The sequence below is a fragment of the Peromyscus leucopus genome, chromosome 14, assembly GCF_004664715.2.
Source record: "Peromyscus leucopus breed LL Stock chromosome 14, UCI_PerLeu_2.1, whole genome shotgun sequence".
In the NCBI taxonomy this organism is placed as follows: Eukaryota; Metazoa; Chordata; class Mammalia; order Rodentia; family Cricetidae; genus Peromyscus; species Peromyscus leucopus.
Genome location: NC_051075.1, coordinates 24,680,693 through 24,702,232, shown reverse-complemented (window position 1 = coordinate 24,702,232; position 21,540 = coordinate 24,680,693). Strand labels below are relative to the sequence as shown.

The 21,540-nt window shown below is 38.1% G+C and overlaps 1 protein-coding gene across 14 annotated transcripts in view; it reads left to right on the top strand.

Moving 5' to 3' along the window:
* Ralgapa1 (Ral GTPase activating protein catalytic subunit alpha 1) overlaps positions 1 to 21,540 on the top strand; it is a 220,128-nt gene that overhangs the window by 175,736 nt on the left and 22,852 nt on the right. For all 14 annotated transcript variants that reach the window (XM_028869729.2, XM_028869733.2, XM_028869732.2 and 11 more), the window contains 2 exons: positions 10,153 to 10,311; positions 11,996 to 12,123. In XM_028869729.2, coding sequence (XP_028725562.1) covers positions 10,153 to 10,311; positions 11,996 to 12,123 — 287 coding nt within the window. The remainder of the gene's footprint in view (positions 1 to 10,152; positions 10,312 to 11,995; positions 12,124 to 21,540) is intronic.

Genomic DNA, 21,540 nt, shown 5'->3' with positions numbered 1-21,540 from the left:
ACAGTGTTCAGAGAATTTCTGGATAGCCAAATACATAGAGGTTCCTGGAGAATGGCCTTGCCAGAAACAGCATGGAAGTTCCACACCCCTGCTTTCATCTTAGCCTGCACATTTGTGATGCCCAATCTTGATGGTCAGATTGACTAGATTTGGAGAGAGCATTCTCAAGGCATTTACCTAAGGAGGGAAGACTCCTCCCCAGATGTGGGTGGCATCGTTTTCTAGATTGGAGACTCAGACTGAAAACAGCAAGTCAGCTAAGTGCTAGTATTTCCTTCTCTCTGCTGTTTGGTCAGCACTGCGGGTCAAACCACTCTACAGATAAACTTATTCCTCAGTTCACTTCCTCTCACACTCTGTCTTTCCCCCATTACTTTCTGCCTCCATAGTTTGCCAATTCTAGAAGTATAATAAGTAGGGCATACAATATGTGTCCTTTTGCACTGTCTTATTTAGCTGAACATTTTTAAGGCTTCGTGAATGTTGTAGCACATCATAATTTCATTCTTTTATATGGCCAGGTATCTAATTGTATATATGTACTGCATTTTGTTTATCTGTGTATCTGTTAGTAGACGTTTGGGTTGTTTCCACCTCTTGACTATTGTGAATCATACTGCAGGAAACATTGGCATACTGTTTAGATGCTGGTTTTTACTCTTTTGGCTGTATACCTAGGAATAACATTGTTGAGTTATGTTCATACTATATGTTGAGCTTTCTGAAGATGTTTAGTATCAGCTGCACCACTTTACATCCGTGTCAGGCTTGCATAGTGGTCCCAACCTTTCCACATCATCACCAACACTTGTTAATTTGCATCTTTTTTTTAGAAAAAAAAACTATAGACATCCTGATAAGTGCTGAGTGGTTATTTTGTTTGTTTGTTTGAAAGCAGAATTTATCTGTCTATCACAGGCTTTTCTTGAACTCACTGTGCAGCACATACCGGCCTCAAACCTCATAGTCTTCCTTCCTTTCTCTTCTTACCACCATGCCTGTCCCAAAGTAGCTATTTCCCTGTAGTTTTCGTTCACATTTCTGTAACAACTAATGATAGTGAGCATCTTCTCTTTTACCTGCTTTGAAGAAATGTCTATCCAAGTCCTTTACTCATCTGTTCATATTTTTCTTATGTCATTTTAGGAGTTCTCTATATGTTGTAGATATTAATCCCTTATCCACTGATTGGTCACTATTTTTGGACTCCAATTTAATTTCTCTTTTGTTACCTTTGCTTTTAATGTCAATCCAAGAAACCATTGCCAAACGCACTATCATGGAGATGTTTCTCTATTTTCTTCAGAGAGCTTTATAGCTTTAGCTCTTAGCATTTAGCTCTTAGCTGTTCATACTGAGATCCTTGTAGTGTATGGAGTGAGATACAGAGTTGCATATAAATGCCCAGTCTTGTTATCACTTTTGTAGAGAAGCTGCTGCATTCTAGTTCATTAGTCTACATGTCTGTCCTTACACCAATTCCATACTGTTTGGATGACTGTCACATTCTAATTTTGACTCAAGAAGTATGAATCCTCCAGCTTTTTTTCAGGACTGTTTTGGCTTTGAACATCTCTTGAAAGTCCGTATAAAAGCTTTAGAATGGGTTTCCTATTTCTATTCCTGAATCTAATGGAATTCTTCCTTCTCTTCTAATTACCAAGTAAAGTAAGGGGTTTAATTATGACATTTTCAACCATACATAGAATGTATTTTGGTCCCTCTTACATTGTTGGGATTTTGATAGAGATGTATTGAATCTGTAGATAGTGTCAGGTAGAATTAATATTGTGTCTTTGAGGTTGTTTTATTGCATTTTAGAATTTATTTTGTGCATGGGGGTGTACACTTGTAATGACACACATGTGGAGGTCATTGAGAACCCACCCTCTCCTTCCATCATGTGCGTCCCAGTGATGCAACTTGAGTCATCAGGCCTGGAACAAGAGCTTTTACCTGCTGAGCTTCCTTTCTGGCCTGTTGTTTTTTTTTTTAATGTTTATTTATTAATTGTGTGTGTGTATGTGTGTGCGCGTGCACACATGCGCGTGCACACGTGCATGCTTGCTTGTATGCCACGGTACATGTGGAGGTTGGAGGACAACCTGAGGGAGTCCGTTCTTTCCATCCACCATGTGGATTCTTGAGGTTGAACTCAGGCTGTCAGGCTTAGCAGCAGGCCCTTACTTGCTGAGCCGTCTTGCCGGCCCTTCTCTTTTTTTACTGTAAGTATATGGTAATAGCTTTTAAACTTATAAGCATGGGCATTACTGTTAAAATACGTATTGTTGAAAAAATGCCCAGCCTAAATTAGCTTTTTTACTTAAGGCAATTTTAAAGGGTTTGTCTGTCTTAAAATCCAACAGAAAGAAGGTATAAAAGTAATCTCACAATTTAGTGTTGCTACTTTAAACCTTTTCATAGAAATCAAAAACAAAGGATACTGTTTTTTCTATATACTGATTTTCCCTTTTCTTTATTCTCTATGATGCTTCATGTTAATATGCTCTTCAAGCATACTAGTAATATTTTTTCTCAGTAGCGGACTTCTGTTTTAGTTTTATTATAATATCACTTTCTTTTTAACAGGTTAAATGTTCAAACTTAATCATAGAAGCCAGTTGTCTTACACTAGTTCTTCTTAATAAAAAATCACTTTCTGTATTGGTATTTTTTCTCCCGAATTTAATAAATTCTACATTAGTGGTAATAAGTTGAGGCCTAGAACATGTCCTATTACAAATGAACAATTGGATTTCATTAGGTTGTCCCCCCTGTCCTTTGTCCATATATCTTCAGGTGTGTTAATCCATTCAGTGGACACATTAATGAGCACTGGTCACAGTGTAATATTGGAGGAAGTAAAGCTTGTTGACCTCAACCTGGAGTTTAATACCTCTAATTAAATTAGATAGTCGGCAGGCAGTAGAAAGAAATAGCCATGCCTCTGGCAAGCTAGAATTATTTATGACTCTGGTTCTATGTTTTAAACTTAGTTGAAGAAAAGTCATTTATATCCATTTTATAAAAACTAATTTTAGTTCTGACTTTTTATTTTAAATATTATGAGGTAGTTTTGTAAATTATTTTTAAATATTTTATTTTCTCAGAATGCAAAGTTAATGTCCCTGGATTGATTTAAGTATAACTTTTTGTGCATGTGTGTGAAGTGAAGGTCTTTCAAATCTCAAGGTAATAGCAGCAGAATTTTTGTAACATAGACTATGCTTTTTGAACAAATTAACCATTCAATCTAGCAAAGTCTCTCTTAGAAATATTATGCCACTGTATCAAAAATCTTGATATAACCCCAGTCCAAGTCATCCATTCTATAAATTATTTCTACCTGAGGAAGATTGATGGAAAATGGTTAAAAATAATTTTCACTTAACTGACTGTATTCACCCCTAAAAATCACAAGTGCTGCCAGCACGGTGTAAAGTGCTGAGAGGAGCTCTCATCTGCTCCCTCTCCTTGCTGCAGCCACTTGCTGGGCCTCTGCTGCCAAGGGAGCTCAGCCATCCTTCAGAAGCTTGAGGAAGATCCAGTTGGGACCATGGTAAAAGACTTAGTGGACTCTAGGCTATCTTTCATTTCCTGAACCCCAAAAAGAGGAAAAAGAAGTGCTCTGTTTAAGTCCGTTTCCTTTGAAATACTGTTAGTGTAGTGGACAACAGGTCATATCTTGAAACTTAATCACAATAGTTTCTCAATAAATGGGTCTTAAAGCCTCTACTTGGTCTAGTTTTTATTTTAAATCTATTTTTATTTTGATTTCAAATAAAATTAGCATATGAGAGACTTCCGAAACAAGGTAAATATAGTCTGAAAAATTAATTTTGAAACAGCTTTATGAAATAATAACAAAAATATTTTATTATTTCAGTAAAAGTGGGGTTAATAATGGGCCTGATGGATGTTATGGAATTGTCCTAGTCTGCTGTCTGTCGTTGTGATAAACTCCATGATTAAAAGCAGTGTAGAGGAGGAAAGGGTTGATTTGGCCTACATGAACTAGTTTTGTCCATCATGGAGGGAAGCAGGCTGGGAGCTCAAGAGAAGCAGGAACCATGGAGGACCTCGCTCGCCTCAGTGGCTTCCTCAGCTTGCTTTTGTATACAAAACCAACCTGCCCAGGGTGACGGTATCCATAGTGGACTGGGCCCTCCCACATCAATTATTACTCAAGAAAATGTCTCACAGACATGTCTACAGGCCAGTCTGATGGAGGCATTTTCTCAATTGATGTTCCCACAAAGGTTCCTAGTGAGATCTGAGTTTGCTTTACCCAGCAGAGCTGCATTAGATGATTGCTTGACCATGTGTGTGATTACCAGGTGTTTGGAAGGGTCTGCACTTAGCTTTGCTAGGGGGAGGTCTTTGTTCACCCCTTAGCATTCCTTTAAAAAACCCTTTAGAAGAGACAGAAGGGGCTGGTGGGTTTTGATCCAGGCCCTCCCGAGGCTATCCTGTGTTTCTGTCTCTCTGCCCTCTATATTTCTGTCTAAATATTTCTCACTTCTCCCAACTAAGAGCACCCTGGGGGAAAAGGGGGAGCAGATCTCCCACAGATAAAATGAATGTGCTGTACTGCCATAAAGTGGATGTTTTAGTTCTTTTACACTACTTTAAAAATTGCCAGAGATTGGATGGTGTGTAAGCAACAGTTTCTTCTCACAGCAGTAGGGGCTGGCAAGAGCAGGAGACTGCAGATCAGTGCAGTGTCTGTTGAGGAGCCACTGACCTGTTCACAGATGACTGCACTGCTCACAGTAGCCATGTGCTGAAAGTGGCAAGCAAGCTCTCTGGAGTCTTTTTTTCTAGACACTAACCCCTTTAAAAATGATGTAAGCACCTCTCCAAGTCCCTACCTGGTGGGACCTAAATTCCTAATATCATCACTGTGGAGGCTAGCATGCAAGCTTTAGGAGAATGCGTTCGTCTATACCAGTGGAAAATATCTGATTTTACAAAGGGGTGTAAAACAGGCCATCCCTCTGAAAATACCAACATTCATGAACTCCAGCAAAATAGGATTATTAAGCAGATGGCTTGTGAGCACTTAGATAATGAGGTGGTGATCACAGGAGCCACTATAAGTTCAGCACAACTAATCACATCAAACTGAATTTGTTTTAATAGGATTACTAGATCAGGGCCAACCATGGACTGTGTGAAGTTTTTCATTGTAAGTTGAAGCAGTGTGGTCTTAATAGTTTGGTATGTATGATAATGACTGGTTGCTTAATCATTTAGAACACAAATGCTTTAACAAGAGGAAATACTGCAAAGTGGTACAAGATTGGTCTAGAAACAGATTGCCTGGACTTGAATATTATTTCTGTCACTTAAAGGTTTTATTTTTGCTGTAGCCAAACTTCTTCATCCTTTAAGCTTCAATTGTTTATCTGGAAAAATAATAATAATAGTGATTGTACTTGCCTTATTGTGAAAATGAAGTTAATTGTCATAGAACATGTAGAATAGTGTGCCCTTGATAAATAATGTGTAATAAATAGCTTCCATAAATGAAAGGCATCTTTTTAAGCAGAATGAAAATCTGCAATGACTCTCTTCTGTAAACCATTTGACATTTTTGTTCAGAACTTGCATGAAGACATAAGAATGTTAACTTTTTTTTTATTTTTATTTTACAATACTATTCAATTCTACATAACAGCCACAGATTCCCTTGTTCTCTCCCTTCCTGCCCCCCTCCCCTTCCCCCCAGCACACTCCCCATTCCCACCTCCTCCAGATCAAGGTCTCCCCCGAGGACTGGGATCGACCTGATAGACTCAGTCCAGGCAGGTCCAGTCCCCTCCTCCCAGATTGAGCCAAGCGTCCCTGCATATAAGTCCCAGGTTTCAAACAGCTAACTCATGCAACGAGCCCAGGACCTGGTACCACTGCCTAGACGCCTCCCAAACAGATCAAGCCAATCGACTGTCTCACCTATTCAGAGGGCCTGATCCAGTTGGGGGCCCCTCAGCCCTTGGTTCATAGTTCATGTGTTTCCATTCATTTGGTTATTTGTCCCTGTGCTTTATCCAACCTTGGTTTCAACAATTCTCGCTCTACATGAACAGCCTGGACATGAGTGGGAGCAATGAAGGGTGAGGGTCGAGGGAAAGAGAGCGGGAGATCCTAGCTGGATCAAGAAAAGAGAGGGAGAACAAGGAATAGGAGACCATGGTAAATGAAGACCACATGAGAAAAGGAAGAAACAAAGAGCTAAAGAGGCCCACAGAAATCCACAAAGATACCCCCACAAAAGACTGCTGGCAATGGTCGAGAGACAGCCGGGACTGACCTACTCTGGTGATGGGATGGCCAAACACCCTAATAGTTGTGCCATAAACCCCATCCAAGGACTGAGGAATCTGGATGCAGACATCCACGGCTAGGCCCCTGGTGGAGCGCTGGGAGTCTGATTGGTGAGAAAGAAGAATGTTAACTTAATGATTGATAACCCTGATCTGGAAAAGAATGAGCCAGCACATTGAATAGCAGAATCGGGCTGACATTAGACCCTAGCAAGCTTAAAGATAACCTTGACTTGGCAAAGTAAAACTTAGTAAGAATAAATATGAAATTCTCTCTTTAAATGGAGCAATTGATTTTACCTGCTTAAAAGAACTTTGAGGCTGCCCCAATGGGTAGAGGAGCTTGCTGCCAAGCCTGGCAACCTGAGTTCAGTCTCCTAGAAATGTACATGGTGAAAGAAGAGACCTAGCTCCCAAAAGCTGCCCTCTGACTTGCACACTTATGCTGTGGCATGTGTGCACACACATATGCGCGCGCGCACACACACACACACACACACAATAAATGTTCTTTAAAATCTGAAAATTGTAAAGATTTTTTAGTTTTTGAGACCAGGTCACCCAGTGTAACACTCGCTATCCTGGAACTCGCTTTGTAGACCAAGCTGACCTTGAACTCAGAACTCCACCTTCCTCTGCCCGCCAGAGTGCTGGGATTAGAGGCATGTACCACTGTGCCTGGCAAGATTGTTTAAAAAGAGCTTTTCAAGGAAAAGGGTTTGAGTTGGCTAGCTGTTTGATGATGCCATAAAGTTTCAGAAAATACTTTAGTGACAGAGGAAACATAGTTCCATTAATGAGTTTGCCGTATTAGAACATATATTGATACTCTGTTCCAGACACTGCAGTCTGATAGAAGCATCAGTAAAGTGAGAAAATAATCCAGGAAAATGACACTTTTAACATGAAAAACAAAGTGAAGATATTAAAATGACCTTCAAATGCTGGAAAAGATAAAGTATAGAGTACATGTTGGATTCCCTTTGTAAGGCTCATTTGGAAGAACTAGTGTCAGGAAGGCAGGGTTTGCTTCATGTGAAGAATGGTATGATGATTTCCACTCCTTAAAGGTAGAATGGGCTAACTGTGAACAACTACACTCCAACTTTAAAAGAATTAGAGCAGAGGTCAGATGTGTCTATTCCTTGGGTTATCACAGTTGAGGCATTGGGTGTGAAATTACTTCTTTAGAATATCTTCCAATATTAACATTCTATAATGGGTGAAGGACTTCAGTTTACACATGTTGACTTTCATTGTATTTTGTTCATGAATTAATACTGGTCATCTGTAGCCTACAGTATGGTTTAGATTCCAGAGTGATGCCAGTAGCAGTTGAAGTAAATTTAGAAGAATACTTTGGTTCCCAGTCATCACACAGACCTGTCCCATATACACAACAGTCTGGTGCTCTTTCAAAAATTGAATTGCACAAGGGTTCAAGAACATATTGATAGTCTGGGTATGATGGCACATATCCTAGTACAAGCACTCAGGAGGCAGAGGCAAGATCTCTGTGTTCAAGGCCAGCCACATCTACATACTGAGTTCCAGGACAGGCAGGGCTATACAGAGAAACACTATCTCAAAAAATGAGGGAGGGAGGGAAGGAGGGGGGGAAAGAGAGAGAGATTGATTGATTGATTGATTGATTGATTGATTGATTGATTGATTTAGAGCACAGGAAAACTTACCGAGTATACACAGGACATAGTCTTTTAAGTCCTTAAGAGGTAAGGAATAAATAAATATAAAACAGTATATAAAGTATCTGTACCAAATATAGACACACCCAGTGTGTTTGCTAACTCGTTTTTCTTGCTGACATGGCTTCTGTCACCTTTTGATCACTAGAAAGCCATCTTCCAGTAGTCTTTCAGAAACTTCCCAAATGCACAGTGATGATTTACATCATCTCGGTTTCTGTTTAACCAGTGTATGCAGGTTTCGAGGTGAAAAATGTCATTATGACAACCTCAAAAAACTCTATTTTTAGCATTGGAATCTAAATAATAAAGGATTTTTTTCATGAAAGTTCTTCCTTTAGATATCAAACATGTAGAATGATTTATTGATGCACATGCTTCTATGCAGAAATTATTACATCTTAGCAGAACTTGTGTGTTCTTTCAAACTTCTATAGCAGACCTTTAAATACTATGTGGAAGATATTTGAAGACAACTTTGGTTTAAAGATAATAATACAGTTGCCTTGTTCTCTTTTTTTTTTTTTTTTAGATAAGTGGCACTAGAAATTATAGATAATTTTGGCAAGAGTTCAAGGGTTAATGTAGCAGATAAATAAAAGGAATTTTCTGTAAATTGAGACCTGCATTATTTCAGTTGTCTTGTCTTTCCTAACCTAACTCATTTAATTTTAAAAAGTAAATACTTAAATTCTTCCTGACAGTGTGCTCAGCTTTTACTATCATTTATTACTTCAATTATACTTGATATCACTTAGAACAATCTGCCATTTGGAAATCTCAGGATAGCCTGGAGCTGAGTATTAGATCTGGCTGCTATTGTAACATGTACAGCATATGACATTAATGTATCACAATTAGATTGGATCATCCCTCCTGGTTACATTTATTTCACATTTCTTTTGTGTTCAGTTAACTTAAACCTATTAGGGAAGCTGACACATGGGATGGCTGTATAGGAAGGATATTTTTAAAGTATTTTGATTAAAAAATGAAATTATAGGGCCATAGCTTTTCTAGGTTGTGTAATCTCTTTTTTGCTTTTTAGAAATGGCATAGTCTAAGTCTGTGTTTATGTCATTCCTGTGTGTCTACACAGGTGTAAGGAGTTAATTCCTGGGCTAAGGAGGGGCTGAAAAGAGCCTTTCAGAAATTGAACTGAATTCCTCTTTTTGTTTCAGTCAGACTTTAAGTCCTTTGCCTGCCTTATGGCTTTTAATCAAAAAGTACATATATAAAAAATAGCACTGTACATTAGCTCAGACCACCTTGATCCTTCTTTTGTCTTCTGAACTTTCCCAACCACAGTGTATCTAAAAGTAATGGACAAGCCAGTGGAAAGCATCTATGAAACATAGACTCACATGTTCCAAATATTCTAGATGATGAAATTTTATAATAAAATTGAGGTGTATACCATAATCTCCATGAGGAAAACTCAGTAATATACATTATGTTCATTTGTTAACAACTTACTAGAAACACAGCTTTTAAGTGCTTTTCTTTCTTGCAGTTTTAATTACTGTAACAAAACCCTCTGAAGATTGATTGCTAAGATCACCTTTGTAAGCAGCTCAAATATCTAAGTAACATTTTTAGGACCCTTTAATATCAAGGCATCTGTTTGGAGGATTTTCTAAGTTCCATGGGGTGTGAGGGGCGGTGCTGAAAATCAGTTAGAGCAAACATAACTGACATTGCTCAGTAGGTGATTATAAAATGTATAGTTACCTATTTTTACTTCTTTTCTGACTGCCTTCTTCAGGCCACCTTGCTACTTATTAGCACTTCAGAAAATGCATAGAATAAGAGGAGAAGAATCTCAAATCAGTCCCTTTTTAAAACAATCTTTGAAAGATTTGAGAGTAGAATTACGTTGGTACAGTTGCTAGTTTGAAAGAGTGGACTGTGACTCTTCTCTAGGTCTTTCTGTCTCATTAACCGTGGGAGTTGAAAATACCTGGTCTTCTTCTGTGTCCCTTGATGACTTTGAGTGTTTGTATTTTACATGTCATGCAAATGATCGATATTTCTCTTCTGTATGCTCTGTTGTCTCTAGCTGTGGAAATATGCTCACATGGCTCTTACAAGCACTATAAACTATTTCCTTGATTTTCCAGTTGAGACACCTAGGAAATGATGAAGTACACATTGTTTGGTCAGAACATACTAGAGACTACAGAAGAGGAATTATTCCTACGGAATTTGGTGATGTCCTCATTGTAATATATCCAATGAAAAACCACATGTTCAGTATCCAGATCATGAAAAAACCAGAGGTGAGCATTCCTAGCTTCTGTCTTAGTAATAGATTTTCAATTGTGAAAATAGGGGGGATGCAACAGACTGTGTAGCTGTGTAGACTCCCTTAAGCATAGTTAGAAGGACCTAACCTGGCTAGGGAGACTGCCTCAGTGGAAGTTCCTTTGTGCTTAGCTGGCCTTTTAGTAAAACAGAAAACAGTTACAGTTTCCAAAAGACAGGGTAAGAAGGTACAGTTGTAGCCCAGCAGAGTAGAGGCAAGATAATCAATCACCACAGCTTCAAGGCTGGTCTGTGCTACTTAATGAACTGAGAAAGCCAAAAATAATTTTAAAATAATAAATGAAATGTCTACAAGTATTTTTAAATGTTAAAGAGTCGTTACCTCTCCTCCAGTTGGATATCTTAGATGTAGCACAGATTTCAACAACTATTTCAGAAGTATTTCTTTCTAAGATAATAGAAGTTTGGCGTTATTTTCACATGTTCCTCTCTTTTAAGATGAATGTTTTTAATAGAAAAATGTTTTGACAGTTGATTCAAAATCTTCAGAATTCCTTGAATTCGGCCAAGTTTCCATTTATAAATTTTCCTGATGGACAAGTATTTTTTTTTTTTTTGAGGTTTATATAAACCAGAAGTCAGCTTATAACAGGGCACAGCCTAATTTTGTGCAGCCTACAAACTGAGAGTGTTTTTCATATTTTTAAAGCATTTTTACAAAAATTTTAAATTTCACAAAATTGATATATTATATGGCTACAACGCCAAAAATATTGCCTTGAGCTACCATTTTTGTCAACCATATTTAAATGTTTTTTTTGTTTTTTTCATTTTGGCTTGTTTTTTGTTTTTTGTTTTTTTTCCCAGTACTGGGCCTTGCACCCAGCTAGGTTAGCACTCTACCACTGATCTATGTATTCACAGCTTTAAATTGTCACCTCATAAAAGTGACGGTTAATTCTCAAAGCATAGGTTTTGTTTTGTCACTAGCCAAGCCAAATGCATTCTTGGTTCTGTGCTTATGTTAAGTTTGTTTTTGGTCCCTCTGACAACATCTGGGGACATCTTAAAGAGGAAAGATGTGTGTATTTTCTCTCATGGTTTCAGTCTGTGGTCTTTGGGCTCCTTGGCTCTGTGCCTGTGGGTCAAAGCTCTGGTTACCCAGTCTCTTCCCGAGACCCGCCTTCTAAACATGGTCCTGGGGACCAAGCACTCAGCATGAGTTTGCAGAAGACATTTCATGTCCAAACCATAAGAAAAACAAAACTGCTATCTCACAAAAGTGACCATCTAACTGCCTACCTGTAAGAATGTGTATCTTTTCCTGTGTTTGCTTAATAAAGGAATTGATTTTGTGTGCGTGCGTGCGTGCGTGTGCGTGTGCGTGTGCGTGTGCGTGTGTGTGTGTGTGTGTAGCTGAAACTACAAAAGTTTAGAAATTGGCAGAGGATATAAATTACTTAGTTACACAAAGCACATAGTTCTTTTGAATGGATACCCTTTGACCTTGGGCATTTTTGTTTGTTGCCTTAATGGGAGTGATTCATCGTGTAAAAAATTGAATTTGAATAATATTTTTACTTGAAAGAACAACCAAAGAGGAAACAGAAAAACATTTGTGTGCCAAGGATCTTGATTGTTTTTGTTATAATCTTTCTACAGTTTGAGTGTAAAATTCTGTTCTCATCTCTCTGTCAGGTTCCCTTCTTTGGTCCACTTTTTGATGGTGCTATTGTGAATGGAAAAGTTCTGCCCATCATGGTTCGATCCACGGCAATAAATGCTAGCCGTGCTCTGAAATCACTGATCCCGTTGTATCAGAACTTGTATCCTTTTCACCTGGGTGGTTAGTACACTTGTGTGCATCTGCTTTACAAAAAGGTAAATAGTTCTTGTATAATAAGACGTTAGCACTTCGGTTTATTGAGAAGTGGCAGCGTTTCTCCCTAGTGATTTATTGTGGTGTTGAATGGTATGATTTCTTATATACTTTTAATAAATATTCATCTTTGACTTAGTTAATTAAAATGGCATTATATATCGTGCTCTGTACTGCTCTGGAGGTGCAGAAATAATCAAAACAGTCACTGAAAAGAATTCAGTCTGCATGGAAAAACATACTGTTTTCATTACATGTGTTTAAAAGAGGAGTGTGCAGGAGATATACTAATAAGAGGCCAGCCATTCAACTGGAAGTTTGTGTCCAGAAACACTTGTGAGAAAAGTGAAAATCAAACCAGTCTTAAATGATAACTATTCAGATGAAAGAGATTGAGAACCTTCCAAACCGCAACAGCATACTGAGGAGACAAGAGAATGGGAGAAGATGTGGAATGCTTAGGAACATGGCTTCTGGAGCCAGCCTGTCTGGTCAGGTGCTGCTCTTCTGGAGCTGGACAGCCTCCCTGGGCCTCAGCATACTTACCTATGAAATGAACTCAGTGAGAGTAACTGCCTCCTGAGCTTGGTCAGGCCACAGAACCAGGGTTTCCCTTCTCTTCGGTGTCTAGAATTAAACCCAGGCCTTGAGCATACTAGGGAATCACTCTACCACTGAGTCATAGTCCCGTACAAGTTATGGAATCCTTAAATCTCACTTGATCTGTAAAAAGAGTCTAATGTTATGTCAGCATTATTATGAGTGCTAAATGAGATTTTATGCAATTATTAATTACAATATTTATAAATATTACAGTCAATATAAAACATCTCTGCCCAAGATGAAGGAGTTGCTTAATTGAACTTTTATATTGGGCTGATTAGTGCTTAAGGTGAATTCTCAGTTCTACTTTATGACATTTTTAATATTTTATTATATTGAGATAATGGTTGCCACATTGGAGAATATTCTAGGATGAAAAGAAATAATTTCTATTAAAATAGTAGGCATGAACACTTTTTTAAAACAGCAATTCTAAACAGTTCCTCTCAACAAAATTGCTTGTATAATACTTAGACTGAGGTGCTGGAGAGATGGCTCAGCAGTTAAGATCATGTATTGCTTTTGCAAAGGACCTACTCTGGTTCCCAGCACCCACATCATACAGCTCACAACTACCTGTGATCTGAGCTCAAGAGGGATCTGATGCTTCTGGCCTCTTCAGGAACCTGTACTCATACACGTGCGCACGGGCGCGCACAGACACACACACACACACACACACACACACACACACTTTAAAATATTTTTAAAAATAAGAATACTTAGAGTGAAAACATTACATAGTACACCAAACAAACTTTTTCTAAGATGTAGGAAATTTGTTTTCTTCATACAGTTTAACAGTAGTTGGCCTTCCGTATCCATGAGTTCCTCATTTGAAAAATTCATTCAACTTTATGTGAAAAATATTTAGGAAAAAAAATAAGACGTTTTTTCTTATCATTATCCCTTTAACAACATAGTGTAACAACTGCTAATATGGCACTTGTAATATGTATTACTACAAGTAATACAGAAATTTGGTTATATGCAAATACTTTATCATTATACCGTGGGGACTTGAGTGTCCACAGATTTGTTATCCATGGTGGTTCCTGAAAATAAATAAATAAATAAGTAAACCGTACATACCAAGAAAATATGTAATAATAGGTATTACTCTCCTGTGTTAATCTGAGAAGATGATATGTGTTCACAAAATGCGCAGCATCTGTGTTCTGGTGGTTGAGGAGGAGCCAGACATAGCAGGTGCCCTTAAAGCTGTAAGAGCAGGGCAAGCTGTAAGGACAGAGAGGTTGGGCAGGTCACTTCAGATGAAGACTTCAAGTCAGACCACATCGAGCGACCCCTCTCAGACACACGAATGAATGAATGAATGAATGAATGAATGAATGAATGAATGAATGAATGGAGGTAGGGAGGAATGGATGGGAGGTGACTTCTTTACTTGAATTTAACATGAAGGTTTATATAATAAATTACAACTGGATACTTATATTTACAGGTATTTAAGTATAGGAATATCTGTTAATTTTAAGTAACATTCTGGTTTTATAAATGTGCCAATTGTTTTTGACATCAGATTTTCAATGAGAAAATTGTGTATTCTAAAATAAATCAATATACTTAACATGAATTATAGTAGGAATTGAAATAGAAGTCAGTTTTGAAAACCACCAGAGTTAATACTTTAATTCTCATCAAAGAAGTAAAGAGGTAAAATGTAATAAACTCAATTGTAATTATACTGCTGGGTCAGTTATCTTATACCCAATTATAGTACCGACTAAGATTCCACAGCATAAATTGTGCTATTTATGATCATTAAATGGAGTTTACATTTTATCCTAGGAACATCTTCTGTAACTATGAATCTAATGTTCAGAAAATGAGGACAGTATTGATTGTCATCTGCTGCCCGAATCGATCATGCTAGCAACCAGAATTACAGTAATCTGTCAGTATTGATGACTGTCTTTCAAGCTTTGAGACCTCTCTCTCACTTCACTGTTGTTCCGTACATGACTTGTCCTTGAGAAACATTTGTGCGACCTCTGATTTTGTCAGCTAGGTGCTTTTGTCTCTTAAGCTCAATTTGTTGGTTTGATCATGCAATTAGAATTGAATTGCCACACTCGGAAGGAAGGCCAGGCAGACTCTGGTGACCACGGAGCCAGAGGAGTGCTTCAAGTTTCATTTTAGGCCATCACTGGATTAGCTACCTAGAAAGAATTCCAGTTTGGTTGGTTGCTTAGTTTTGGGTTTGACAATGGAAATACTTCTAAAGCTTTTATTTCATGGTCTTACCAGTTGTGACTCTGTTCTTTAAGTAAAAACTTTAAAGAAATTGTTTTGATCCTTAAGAAAGTTTCACTATGACTCTAAACATACACGTGTTTAGTATAATGCTGTCATTGTTTGTGCTTTCTGTTTGAGAGTAAGATTTTTGTAGATGTAGGAATTTTCAGAATTTGTAGTGTGTGATCACATTAATAAACCCAGAGCTCCACTCTTTTGTATTAACTGGTACATTTTCATATAACCCACACAAATTCCCTTCATATGTTCTTCATCTTTAGATTGCTAATGATAACTTATACAGTGTAAATGTTGTGTGAATAATGAGAAAGATGTGCTCTAAGGATTGGCTTCCCCGACTGTGGGGATTGGTAAGTGAGTACCAATTCTGTAGACCTAAGAAGAGTTGATAATGTTGTCAATCTTCAGGCATCTAGCAGTAGAATTCCTTTCTTTCTCAAAAACCATAACTGGATGAGGCCTCTCTGTGTTATGAAGGTAAAGAACTTTACTCTGCTCCACTATTTTAAGTATTAATCACTACTACACAAAACAATAACATCTAGACTAGTGTTCAAAAAAAACACCATGTCCTTGACCAGCCAAGTTGACATACAATATTCACTGACGTATTATGATTGCTTTGCATCTTAAATGTTGATGTATGATGAATTATTATACTTACTATTAAGAGGTCAAAAATACATCTTTAGCTTTTTCTTCTTTCAGATATATTTATTGGGGTGTCAAGATGGCCAACTGGTCTATGGTGCTAGACTCAGGTATATTTATTGAAAGCCAGGGCTGGTGGCACATAACTGTAAGTTCCAGCATGAGAGTAGCTGAGGAGGACTTTGAGCTTGAAGCCACCTGGGCAACAATAACAAGATTCTATCTAAAAAGAAAAAAACATATATGTATGTGTGTATATGTATACATAGATGTATACACACATATAGCTGTGTCCATATATATGTATATACACATATTTACACCTTAGCAAAGATTTTTGAAATGATGCAAACATTCAGATGGTCTTACCCTTATAAAAGTAATAATTTGATAAGAATATGGATAGTAATGATTGTAATTCAAGTAAGGTTACATGCAAATTGGTATCAGAGTTCCATGGAGGAAGAAATTAGTGTGGAATAAAATCAGGAAAGAATATGTAGAAAATCTGGGTCTCAAAGGATAGTATTTGAATAGGTAGAATGTGACATATATGCTATAATTCTTTTTTGTTGTTATTAGATTGTTTTTTGGTTTGCTTTGCTTTGATTTTGAGACAGGGTCTTTTTATGTAGCCCTGACTGCCCTGGAACTTGCTGGTAGACCAGGCTGACCACAAATTCACAGAAATTCATCTGCCTCTGTCTCCCGAGTGTTAGGATTAAAGACATGTGCCACCAGGCCCAGCCAATGCTATAGCTCTTATGATTTTTTAGCAGGGGCTTTGTATGTGTCTATATATGATATAGAGGATATTCTGAGATACACAGTATTAGGGGTACTATACAGTTAAAAGGCATCTTTAAAGAGTGCTTTCCTACTTGATTTTTCTCAATCTGTGTAGATTGACTTTTTCTTGAATGCCAGAATTGGCTTTGTTTAACTTTATCAGACAAATTACTAAATTCAATGATAATTCTTCAATTAGTCACAGTTTGTTAGCCCTGCAGTCTGCTACTCAAATGTGAGGGACCTGTTGCAAAAGTATGAGAGGCAAAACTAAATGAATGGTAATTGATTGGCTCCACTAATGCAGTTCCCTTTCATTATGATGGACATTGTAAAGCTCCTTGGGGGACCTCATCAATATTACTGCCATTTCATGTTAGAAGAAAATGAGTTTCTTGAAAAATTACATAATTTTATGTATTTACTGTCTTTTGTAAAGCATTTTCTTAGAAGATAGCATCAATAAATATGGACTGTCCTTAATTTAATCTGTAAGAAGGAGATAGTTACAGTCCCAAACTCAGGCTTAGTGAGGGTTCCATAAAACTGTCCAGTGAAGCACCAGTCAGCCTTCCTGTCATCTCCAGCAGCGGCCCAGAACACTGTAGCTGGGTGGGGACTGATGACGCTGTTCCTGTCTAAAACGCAAACCTGGGCGTGCTGACGCCTTCCAACAGTTCTGACTGCCTACTGAAACAGGTCTACATTTGGTTGGTCACCTGCAAACAGTCCTTTTCTCTTGCCCTCCCAGCCTCGTAGTTCCCAAAGCTTGGTCAAACATACCTGCTGCGTACCTCCTCAGCCTCATGGCCCTTCTCTGCAGTCTTCTCCCTCCATACTAACACCAGATGCTGTGTTTGTTCAGCTAAACCGAAGTCATCTTCTATGAATGTTCATAGTTTAAAACTCCAAGAATATGTACCTCTGCTGTTTTCTATTTAATATACTCATTCATTATGACCTAAATGAAACATCTTTAGGGGCAAAAAGTAAAAATAATTCCTCCATTTAGCAAAATTATTGCTCACACTGCCTCAAAACATTTTGTTATAGTACTTATGTGTTTGTGCATGTATCAGTAGGTTTTTTTTTTATTTTATTTATTTATTTAGGTTTTTCAAGACAGGGTTTCTCTGTGTAGCTTTGCGCCTTTCCTGGAACTTACTCTATAGACCAGGCTGGCCTCGAACTCACAGAGATTCACCTGCCTCTGCCTCCCAAGTGCTGGGATTAAAGGCGTGCGCCACCACCGCCTGGCTATCAGTATTACTTTCCTCCTGATTTCACTGACTTAGCACCATATCTGGCCTATGGTAAATGAGTAGTAACTTAATATGATAGAACAAAGGGTACCATCCGTGGATGGAGTATTAATGAAATTTTTTTCTTCAACAGAAAATTTTTACTCACTTCCAAGGGTACTCTAAAGTTCCTGAAGTTCACATGTGTTCTTATTGCCTGTGTTTTTAATGATTTATTTCTATTATTTTTAAGATAAGAGTGTGTGTGTGTGAGTGTGTGTGTGTGTGAACACGTATACATATGTAAGTGCAGAGACATCAGATCTCCCTGGGGCTGAAGTTACATGTGGTTGTGAGCCTTCCAGCATGGGTGCTGAGAAGTAAACTCTGATCCTCTGCAAGAGCAGCTCGATTCTTAACTACTAAGCTATCTCTCCAGTCCATTATCTATGCTTTTAAGTTTATGATTAGCTTATTTTTTGAAAAGTAAAAAAAAAAATTGTAACTTATAATTTTAAATTTATATTGAACTAGGCTGCATGAGGTTAGAGAGATAGCTCAAAGGTTCATACTTGTTCCTCCTAAAGAGGAACCCACGTGGAGGCTCCTAACTATCTCTAACACCAATTTCAGGGGATCCAGTACCCTCTTTTGAACTCCACTGACACATGGCATACATGTGGTACATATGCATGCGTGCAAGAAAAATATTCATACATATAAAATAAAATCAATCTTTAAAAAACTTTATAACTTGGCTACCACTTTGAAGAGTGTGCTGGGTAGGTAAAATGAGGAAGCCTAGAACCAAAAAAAAAATTGCCTTTGACACATGTATTAACCAGGATTCTCTAGAGTCAAATACTTATGGAATATATTTATACAAACACACATATATATGTACACACACACACACATTTATATATATACATATACATACATATATATATAAAGGGAACTTATTGGAATGACTTACATGCTGCAGTCCAACTAATCCAACAATGCCTAGCCATAAATGGAAAGTCCACTAGGCTGGGTGTCTCAGCTGTTCTTCTATATGCTGGGATCCCAAAGAAGTGGGCTCCAGTGCCAGTGAAGGAATAGATGTGCTGACAAGGCCAGGGCAAGCAGGCCAAGAACAAGGAAGCCTTCTTTCTTCCATGTTCTTATATAGGCTCCCAGCAGAAGGTGTGGCCCAGATTAAAGGTGTGTCATCCTCTAGTCAAGTTGACAACTAAGAATATCTATCACAACACACGAATAAAACAACAGCAAACACACGGGAAAGGGTTGTGTTTGTTTTTTGAGAAAGGGTCTCACTATGTAGCCCTGGCTGGCCTAGAATTCACTCTGTAGACCAGGCTGGCCTTGCACTCACAGAGATCTGCCTGCCTCTGCCTCCTGTGTGCTGGGATCAATGGCCTGTACCACCATGCCCCAGAAGTTTGTATTTTGATTGGTTAGTTGGTATATTTTTATTAGTGAACATTATGTTTAGTGAGGAGCATTCATTTTCAGAGATGAATAGTAAAAGATAAGGACAAAGGCTATCTGTTTGGGAGAAAAGTGAGCCGAGACGTGTCTGACTTTGATGGCACTGACAGTGGGACACTTTGTACCATTTTACCAAGAATTGACGTTCCAAGTGCTCACACGTCCTTACTAGATGGCAGGAGAGGTGAGAGTCACAGGTGAGCAGCAGAGGGAGCCGCAGTACTCTGGGTGCTGGGGAGCTAGTCCTTCAGCTCACTGCTGGAACGTTTGTACATTAGTGATTCCACTAGGAGTCTCCATATCTGATGGCATTTATTTTTCATTCTTTCTGAATCAGGCTTGAACTGAATGGACAAATCGGTTAGCTGGTAAATATACTCAGAACTATGCAGAGAGTCTTTTATGTGCTTGCGGGCATTGTGCTTGATAGTAATTGTTGTGTTAGGACTTCTCCAAGAGTTGAAATATTCTTACACCTGACAGTCTCTAATTGGAGCATTTACATTTCTTCTGTATTAAAGACAGAATATATATATATATATAATTACTTTCAAAGAATTTTTTGGTATGCTTATGTATTCCACTGACCTTTATTTTATTGCCAACCCTAATAGTGTTTCTGCAAACAGAGCAATTCTTTAAACAGGGGCCCTAGATATGTGTAGCACTTCTATAGTGACACTAATAGATTCCTTACTGTGTAATTATTTTAGCTATTCCTTTCACTGAGTGGAAAGTATCTGCTTGTTGATGATACTACTAATTATCTAGTAGATTCTTTTCAATCATTGTAGAAATCTTTTATCATGTATTTAAAGTTATTATGGGTTTGGAAATGCCAAATCTGACTTATACTTTCAACAAGGAAAAAAACAAAAGCAACCAGATATAGTAACAAACACCTATAGAACCAACTTCTTGGAAAGTTGAGGCAGGAGGATCACAAGTTTTAGACCAGACTAGGATGCATAGTAAGTTCACTATGTCTCCAAATTTAAAAAGAAAAAGGTTTATCTTGAAAGGGGCTGTAACTCAATGGAAGAACACTTGCCTAGCTTACACAAATCTCTAATACTGGAAGAGGTTGAGGGAGGAAGAAGGAGAAGGGGTAGCCAAAAAAAGGGAATAGACGTGAAACTCTGGTGTGTAATAAATATGTGATGTTAATAGAGTAAGTTTGTTTATGGAATTGAACCAGTAATTGAACCCGTGGTTTTCCAAGACAGGGTTTCCCTGTATAGCCCTAACTGTCTTGGAACTCACTCTATAGACCAAGCTGGCCTTTAACTCACAGAGATTCATCCTCCTGCCCCTGCCTCCCAAGTGCTGGGATTAAAGACGCACCACCACTACCTGGCTTCAACTTTATTTTTTTAAACAATGTTGAAATCTGAGATGCAGGTTTTATCCTCTCCCAAGAACTGATTTTAACCATATTACTAAGGATGTTGAGGTCATTCACTTAGTCACGAATTTGTTGTCTATCTTCAATCTAGGAGACTCTGTCAGAGAAAAGCTAGAATTAAGAAAGCCACCACCCTTCAGGTGTGGATGTGGTGGCACACATCTTTAATTCCAGCACTTAGGAGGCAGAGGCAGGTGAATTCCTGTGAGTTCAAGGTCAGCCTGATCTACACATTGAGTTATTGAGTTCCAGAACAGTCAAAGCTACATAGTAAGGCCTTGTCTAAAAAGAAAAAAGGCCTCGTGTGTTTGAGGAGCATGCAATGTGGTGTAGGAGAGAAGAAGCCTGTGAACTGGATTAGTGAACTGAGAGGACCCAGCAGAAGTGATACATACAAAGTAGGATAGGGATAATGACTAGTTATGAGTGAGAAAAGATGGTATTGGGGCGAAGCAGATTAGGAATGGCTTTACCAAGGAATTCTGTTCTGCAGATTACTTTAAAGATACCTAGGACTTTATGAGATAAAGCAATGCAAAGCTTTTCAGGGTAGGAAAGGGATGTGGCAACATATGGAGTGTAATGTGGTCAAGAAATGTGGGTGCCCTTGTATTTGGGGCATAAATATTCAGAATTGAGACTTCATCTTTGTAGATTTTCCCTATGATAAATATGTAATGTCCTTTCTGATCTCTTTTGATTGATTTTAGTTTGAAGTCTTTTATTAGATATTAGGATAGCTACACAAGCTTGCTTTGTAAGTCCATTTGATTGGAAAGTCTTTTCCCAGCCTTTTACTCTGAGGTAGTATCTGTCTTTGAAGGTTAAGTGTATTTCTTGTATGCAGCAGAAGGATGGATCCTGTTTTCGTATCCATTCTGTTAGCCTGTGTCTTATTATA